Source organism: Pterocles gutturalis, unplaced genomic scaffold (assembly GCF_000699245.1).
Source record: "Pterocles gutturalis isolate BGI_N339 unplaced genomic scaffold, ASM69924v1 scaffold19345, whole genome shotgun sequence".
In the NCBI taxonomy this organism is placed as follows: Eukaryota; Metazoa; Chordata; class Aves; order Pterocliformes; family Pteroclidae; genus Pterocles; species Pterocles gutturalis.
The window spans coordinates 34,355-42,558 of NW_010138827.1; the positions used below are offsets into that span (position 1 = coordinate 34,355).

General features: G+C 49.2%; 1 protein-coding gene across 1 annotated transcript in view; it reads left to right on the top strand.

Annotated features, from left to right (window-relative positions):
• LOC104468880 overlaps positions 1-1,570 on the top strand; it is a 25,413-nt gene extending 23,843 nt beyond the window's left edge. Inside the window, exon 4 of the mRNA XM_010083156.1 lies at positions 1,363-1,570. Within this exon, the coding sequence (XP_010081458.1) occupies positions 1,363-1,570 (208 nt within the window). The remainder of the gene's footprint in view (positions 1-1,362) is intronic.
• The last annotated feature ends 6,634 nt before the right edge of the window (positions 1,571-8,204 follow it).

The following is an 8,204-nucleotide window of genomic DNA, read 5'->3' on the forward strand; positions in this document are numbered from 1 at the left end:
TCTGATTATTTATTTACCGTTCTAGAATGACCTTGGGTGAGGAATGACTGCTCACTCAACCCATGTCCTTGCTTGCACTTCCACACAGAGACTCTGGAAGGTCCATAGGACTGTAGTCCTGTTTTACGCTCTCAGTCATGTGGCATAAGTTACAAGAAGGCTTGTGTTTCCCTAGGGTGATGGGCCAGCAGAAACTGATGCTCTTGGCCACCTTTCCCAAACGGCTGCAGCGTTTGGCTTGCAGTAGCATTGTGTACTTGTGTCCAAAATACAAATTGTGCTAGCTGCCTGCCTGGATGTTGGAGAAATGAACATTAAGTCCTGCCCTGCTGCATGGGCCTGACTGCATTTGATGAATTGGAGTCAGTGCTGGCAAATCATCATTGCTCACAATGACGACAAATCGTGCGCAGTGCTCATACGGTGAAGTACGAAGCTTTTGTCCACCACTGCTTATCCAGACGCTTAAAAAACTCTCCTGTTAAAGTGCATGAAGCTTGCAAACAGCCTTCAGGATCTGGTTGTTCGCATTTTGTTGAAGGCACTGAAAAAATCTGGTCTGTTTGAAGGACTTGCTTCTATTCCCCAGAGTTTCCCCTGATGTGGGGGAGCAGGAGCTGGGCTGCAGGACGGGGGATGACTCAGCAGTAGAGCAAGATGAAAGCACAGACGGCTATTAAAAGGAAGCATTGCTCTTGATCTGTGACCTTGACAAAAATCCCTAGTGATGTTGATCCTTCCAGTAACAGCTGCAGGCATGTCGTTTCCCCTCTTTTTGTATTACTGGACAATCTGTTTTTCAGGGTTTTGTTGGTTTTGCATTTTCTACAGTAAGAAATGGTTTCTTGTCTCTGTCAGAAGTGTTTGTTTCAGCAGATGCTAAAAAAGCGTGTATGCATGAGTGAGCAGTCTGTGCGTTACTTCACCTTGCGTGAGCACAGAATTGCACGCAGCGGGAGTAACTGCTGGGATGAGTCGCCTTTGTTTTCCCCGCCCTGTGTTGCTTGGTTTATGGTCAGCGCTGTCAGTATGCGGCAGTCATGTTTACAGAGCACCGCTGAGTCAAATATCCTAGCTGACTATTTTAAAGCGTTGGATACCTTCACAGCCACAGGCATTGGGAGCTGGAATTGCGGAGATAAGAGTGCTGCAGTTTGTGGAGGGAGAATTGTATCCTCCCTTCAAGTACAGCACGGCACGTCACGTCCTTGCTAGGTACGCCGTCTGCCCTCGGCGAGGGGAGTCCCACCCGCTGGGAGTGTGAACCCTCCCTGAAGGAGGTGCGATCCTCTGGTACGGCAGATCTAATCACAAGCCGAGGTCTTCTCAGTAAATACTCTTTGCTTCTTTTTTGTCTTCTAGTGTCAAGATGGTGCTGATGTGGACCAGTGGGGACACGTTCAAGACTGTTTATTTCATCCTGAATCAAGCCCCTTTCCAGTTCTCCATCTGCGGCCTCCTGCAGGTTTTTGTGGACATCGCTATCCTGTTGCAGGTGTACTTGTACAGCCACTACCCTCAGAAGCCCGTCTCCCACGCTGCCCACCCAGCCAGCACCAAGGCCCTGTGAGCTGGACAGGTTGCGGGTCAATGGCACAGCGCCGGCAGCCACGGCAGCTCCTCTTCCACTTGTAAATACTCCTGCATTGCCGAGTTGAAAGCAGAAATGAGAACAGGGATTGAAAAATCTGGCTGCACTTCCAGCTCAGGAGGTTTTCTTTTAAATAACTTGCTCTCTCTGGTTTCAGACTTAGCTGTACAGAACAGTTTCTTGGTGGGGGTAGGGGCACTTTAGTTTCGCGTATGTACCTACGAGCCTTATCAATTCACAAATGTTTGTATATTTAATCACAAGGGCTGGATGGTTTGTGTTTTTAATTCTATTTAAAAATGTTACGACACAGAAATTATAGGATATTTTGTCTGAAACTTCTACCTATTTATATAATATAAAGTCTGTATATTGGCAGGAAGTTGGTGGCATATGCTAGCATTCAGCATTTCCACGATGTGGGAAGAAGCATTGAAGAGCAAATGCAGGAGCTGTCTCTTTTCTTTAAGAAGGGTTTCTGGTGAGGGTGGGAGGTCCTGCAAACGAGGTGAGCGGCCAGAAATGAGCCAGTCAGACACAGCATAAAGCATCAATGAGCTGGAGAGCCATTGTGGCCAGTGTTCACCCCCGCAGTGGGATCTGTGTGGCAGGTGGACACGTCAAGGAGATGATGAAGGGGGTCTGAGTATGGACAATGCTGGAGCCATGTTTAGAGCAGGCACAGCCCGTGAAGCCGTCAGCCAGGAGGAGGAGCTAACAGGAGACTGCAGGTAACTTAGTCTTGCTTTGAAACGCTGGGGTTTGGGAACAGCCTGCCCCTCATTCGATGTCTTGCACAAAGCAAGGGGCCAGCAGACGCGCGTTGCCGGTATTGCCAGGCAAGTATTTCTAGATGTTGATTAAAACACAAAGGTAGAAGCAACTCTACTTTTGTTGCCTCAGAAGGGGAAGTGAAAAAGTTAGAGACAGAGAAAAAGCTGTATCCTATGGAGTAGGACTAGCTTGATTGGTTGAGGCTGAGATTCATGTTCATGTTGTTTACTGCCAAACAAGAACCAGTTTATGTTTTGGGGGGTTTCTTGCATTGACTCAACAACGAAGGAAACCGTGTTTTCCTTTTTCTGTTGCTTAAGATCTTCTAGGCTCTTAGAAGAATCAGCAGCCTGTGGTTAGACAGAGGGACTGAGAAAGCTGGAAGAGCAAAAAAAAATGTAGATGTTGTCTGTAATGGCTGTTTGCCAGAGTAGGTCACCGTGCCCTTGCTGAGAACTGCACATGTCTAGAAGCTGCAGGTGGTATGGACCCGCAGGGGGCTGCGACCAAGCCCCTGGGCTCCTGCCAGTTGCCGTCATGAAACTGCCCTGGTTGGTATGAGGCAGCCATCAGATCAGATCTGCGTTGGGTAAAGCAAGGCGCTTAGTCCCAGGAACTGTGCTGCTTTCTTCTTCATGGGGCTCCGTCCCTGCTGCTGGGCGAATCCCGTCCGACCACAGGCGAGGTGTTGGAACTGGGATGGATTCTTGAGAATCGCTTTTTCTCCAAGGTTACCCAAGAGCTTATGTTTTCTTCCTGATGGCAGCAGGTCTGAGGTTTAATACCTTCAGTGTGTAAATCGGATGCTTCCCCTGCCCTGTTTTATTTGGGAACCTCGTGATTTGAGTCTGGACTGTCTCCATCGGTTACAAACTGTCCCCCGGAGGGGAAGCGTCAGCAGGCTGCGGCAGCGGTGGCGTGATGCTGGGCTGGGAGTGCCCATCGTCAGACAGGGAAGAGCCGGCTGTCGCTGTGCTGCTCTCCAGACCTGTGCCCCTCACTCCCCGGGTAGCCCCAGGCTGACCTCGCGGCTCCCATGGCGTGTGCTGTTTGCTTTTGGAGCTGACGGGTTGGTGGTGGAGCGCTGGGGCCTGAACCTGCGGGTCCTCCTGCCCTGGCAGGTGCGGTGAGATCTGCGCTGGGTAAAGCAGAGCCGAGGAGAGCCGCTGTTCCCGAGGGCTGGGCACAGGACGCTTTGCCCGGGCACTGACTCCATGCTCTTTGTTAGACACCCGTACTCTTTTAGGCCTGAAGTGACCTTACAAAGACGATGTACCTGGCGTGGCAGACTATGAATGTTTTGTTCCTCTCTTTTCTCCAGTGTTCTGGCTGTGTTACAGGAACATCTGGGCTTTTGTCTTTTTTAATTGAAAACTTACTTAAGCAACTGGCTTATCTGGGACGCTGCTTTAATGAGGATTGTATTTCTACTGTATGCAAACAAACACTTTCTCGTGTGTTTCAATGGTCTGAAGTTTTTTTTTTTTTTTTTTAATAACTTGTAATGATAAGATTTTTGTATATGGTGGTCTTTTTCTAATAGTCTATGAAACGGGGATATAAGAAATAAATGGCTTTTAAGAAATATACTTGTGTATGTTATAGCTTCAGCTGGGAGTGCACGCTTTTGGCCACCTCTTGGCTTTGAACTACAGGTATTGCGGAGGATAAAACAAATGTTTTTTCCTTTTGGGACTCTTCCCTGGGCAGATTCTTGAGTCTGTCCCCAGTACCCAAACCAGTGAGCTCTGCAGACCAGTCTCCTTCACAGCAGAACTGCAAGTGCTGGAAGAGAAGATAGTGAAACCATGTCTAAAGTCCTCTTCTGTATGTGGCATTTACCAAGGTAGGACACTTGGCCAGGAACTCTTGAACTTCATCTTGCAAGATACTTCAGGGACAAAATGTTACAGAACTTTGCTTTTGGTCTTTAATTGTCAGGAAGTATCTGTATCAATGATCACCTCAGAGTATAAGAAATCAATTACTTTAAATAAATCTCTTTGAATGTATGGCACATTTCATGGAGTTTATTTTCTCTGTCAGTTGCAATGTTTTTTTTTAAATAAAATTACCTATTATATATAAATTGCAGTGTTGCTTTGTTTTGTTCAGATGCAAGATGTGTGCTTATAACTTGTCTTGTCTGCAGCGTTGTCTCTAGGAATAATTAGCATGCTTTTTCCTCCTGATGGGTGGTAAGCACAAGGCATACATTGTCCTGAGGTCATGATGGACAACAGGGATTCTGGGTTTCTGTCCCCTGCTCTTTCATACATCCTGGGGTAAACTTACCCTCACGACCACTTAACTCTTCTATGCTTGTGATGCTCACAGTAAAAGCAAGTTACTAACACATTATTATGTAGCTTTAAAAAAAAAAGTGTCATGCAAACTGCGTAATGAGGTCAAAGACGGGACACAGCTGAGGGACGTGCACTTTGCAGCCTCTGCATGGAAGCTCAGGAAACGGAGCGTGTCGTCTCATGTCTCATCATGGTGCCAAGAGGAGTCTTGGCCTCTCTCCCTGTTGATGCAGGACACGAAAACAAGCCAAGACAGTCAGGACCAGCCTTGCGACTGGGATGTAGCTCCTCGGCCCTGCCAGGCTGCCGTGCAGGCTGTTCAGCTGCTCCAGCCTGGGGAGAGCATTCGCTGGCGCTATGTGCAGTGGCTGTGGAAGCTGGAGAAGGGGAGCTGGTGAAGAGAGAGAGCTGGGGGCACAGGAGAGAGCGTTGGGAAGGGCAGGAGGAGGGAGGTGGGAGAGTCTGAGCTTGTTCAAATAAGAGGCCGAAAGGAGGGACTCCTGGAGGGGAGGGAAATGAAGGAAAACCAAGACCTGGAAGGGCAAAGGTTGAATCAGTGAAGTAGAGGTAAAGGGGGAGGAAAACAAGAGGGGAGTACAACCTGCTCTGTTAGGGTCTGCGGGCAGTGGAGACCACGGAGGGCAATGGCCCAAACAGTTCCCACAGCAGCCGAGCCGGCTCATCGCTCATCGTGGGTGCACCAAATAGTCCTGGTGTTACTGGCTGCTGCTCTGGCACGCACTGAGGGGAAGCTAATGGTGGGACTGGGGCTAAATAAAACAACGGGGAGCCCCTTCGGTAAACGGGGGCTCTCACAGCCCCCTCTGGGTGCTGCAGCACCAACCCTTGTCCCCCAGCTGCTGGCCAAGCTCTCCCTCGGCTGTGCGGGGCAGGCGATGCTCTGCACTGCGGCTCCAGAGAGATGGAGATCTCGTGGTTAGATGGTTGGGTGTACGTGCCTACACGTGTGGCTAGATGCGATTAAAAGCATTTCAAGCCAAAAGGCAAAGCTCCATTTTGGCGCTGGGTAGTAAAGCAGAAGTTGGCCCCCACGTGCTGTTTGCTCAATTTGGTGATCGTTAGCCTGAGTGCCAAGAAGGCTTCAAGGATCCTGACTGACAGCTGTAGCTTTGTTGGTAGCTTTCTGTAGCAGAAGACATTAATGTGAAAGTCAACAATATGCTAATAAATAAAAATATTGTCTGGATACTTGTGCCAACAGCAGTAAATGAGAGAGACGGACTAGAACAAGATGTGAGGCACACCTTGGGGCAGATCTCCCTGTGCACAGCCTCGGAAAAGCAGCCAGCACGAGCAGACGGCAAGGAAATGCCCCAACAGCAAACACAGGACTTCTAGACCCCTGTCCTGCCCCTTCTGTGTCCCATTTTACGTGGATTTGGCTCCTGTAGGTGCTGGGAGACTGAGGGGCTTTGCTGAGCCCCAGATGGGCCAACAGAACCACGCTGGGTTTCTCTGCCCATCAGCCCCTTCATCTACCTCGTTCCTCTTCCACCCCAAGGCTCCAGATTCTGCTAAGGCTGTAGCCAGTAGGCACCCGGCCCTGCGAGAGCCGAGGATGCTTTTACCCCCAGGAAGCACCTGCTGTGAGGCCACAGACTGTGCGTGCTCTGGCCCCATCAGTGTCAGACAGCAACCTCTGTCCGGGTTACTGCTGATGGCTGGTACCAGTGTCACGTTTTTCTTACAATTAGTGCTTTCTCTTAATGGAGGTTGCTGTGCAGTAGGAGATGGCTGCGCCCACGCGCCGTATGAGCAGAAGGAGGCCCGTGTGGCTTTGTGCTGTTCCATCTAACTCTGTCCCTTTCCCAGTGAGCACATCGCTAGCTCTCAGACATCGTCATGGTTTTCTGATGGTTATTGTTGCCAGCGGCCAGAATCAGCACGTCCAGGCCCACGTGTGCTGCTGCTGACGGCTGTGTCGAAGAGGCGACTTTGCTCACATGCATTGTGAGTCTCTGTCCCATATGAGAGATGGAATTTTTTTTCCTTGGGGCAAAACCAATGTGCTACAACCATGAAGCACCAGACTGTGTTTCCAAGAAACAGGTATAACATCTGTGGGCGCTGGTGTGCAGACAGACAGCAGGGCAGAATTTATCCTCAACAGCCACAAATCATGTGTGTGCCATGTAAAAAAACCCAACCAAATAACAATACACAACAAATCCAACCCTTCTCCAGCAGCTGATCAAAAGTAATAAGCATGGCTCATAAGAATAGCTATGCTGGGGGAAACTCCCTCTGCTCTGGGTATCTTCTATGTCTGGCAATGCGTACATCACAACCTTCTACAGCTTCCAAAAATAATTTGTTGAAAAGGTTCCTGGTTTATTTTTCCTCATCTGTCACCTCAATAGATAAAATGAAACTTAATTAAAAGTCAGGACTTTGGTGGGCTAGGTGGCGTTGGGTTGACGGTTGGACTTGATGATGCTTGAGGTCTTTTCCAACCTTAATGATTCTGTGATTCTATGATTCTGTGATTGACTAACAGACATTATAATGAGTGGGTTTTGTCACTTTATTAAAACTCTGCACCTGCTGGAATTCATTATGTGCTTTTTGAAGACACAAAGAACTCACTATTGTAGGACACCAGAAACTCGATGGAGCGCAGCAAGAATACGGTGTGTGTCATCTGTTTTTCTACACAGCTGCCGTTAGATGTCCTGGTGACACTTTTTTCATGCTGTGGGGCCAAAAGTGGCATTCATCCATGGTTATTTGCTAGCACTGCGAGTGTGAAACCCTTCATTCTGCAAGGATGTCTACTCCAACACAGCTCTTCTAAGGGTCAGCTAATGCTGCTGGATCATTCATGGGCTTCACCCACATCTTGAGATGTATTCTGGAGGGGTTCCAGAAACGTGTGGATGTGGTGCTTGGGGACATGGGTTAGTGGGTTGGGTGGGGTTGGGTTGGACTTGATGATCCTTGAGGTCTTTTCCAACCTTAATGATTCTGTGCTTCTATGATTCTATGATTCTGCACCCTCTGTGCACACTAGCCACGATCACTGCATTCACACCAGAGATACAGCTCTGAACATCACCTGGTGTGCATGAACCAAAGCACCCAGTCGGTTGGGTCTCAACTCACCCAACTTTGCTGGTTTCCATTTAGATGGCTGCAAAGCTGTATCCCTGATGCCAACCCTTAATAAGCCTTCATGCAAGAAATGCCTGCATGAGGATTAAAAAAATAATACGATTAAAATCTCTCATGAGTCACAGCAACCCAGTGCTGGTATTGTTTTGCCAGGAGTCTGAGTCAGCCCAGGCACCATCCCCCAGCCTGTGGCCCTCCTCGCCCAGCACAAGGAGCGCACCGCTGCTGCTGCGGGTGGTGGGGCGACTGAGAACGATGGGCAGAGCCCTGGTGCGTGCGGCTGCCTGTTGCTTGAAGTTCCCTGCAGCTGGGGGTTTGCAGAGCCAGGCGCAGCCTGCAGGGCTGGGGGGGTGGGCTCTGGTTTTTTGCATCCTCCTCCCAGAGCACACAGGTTGCTCCTA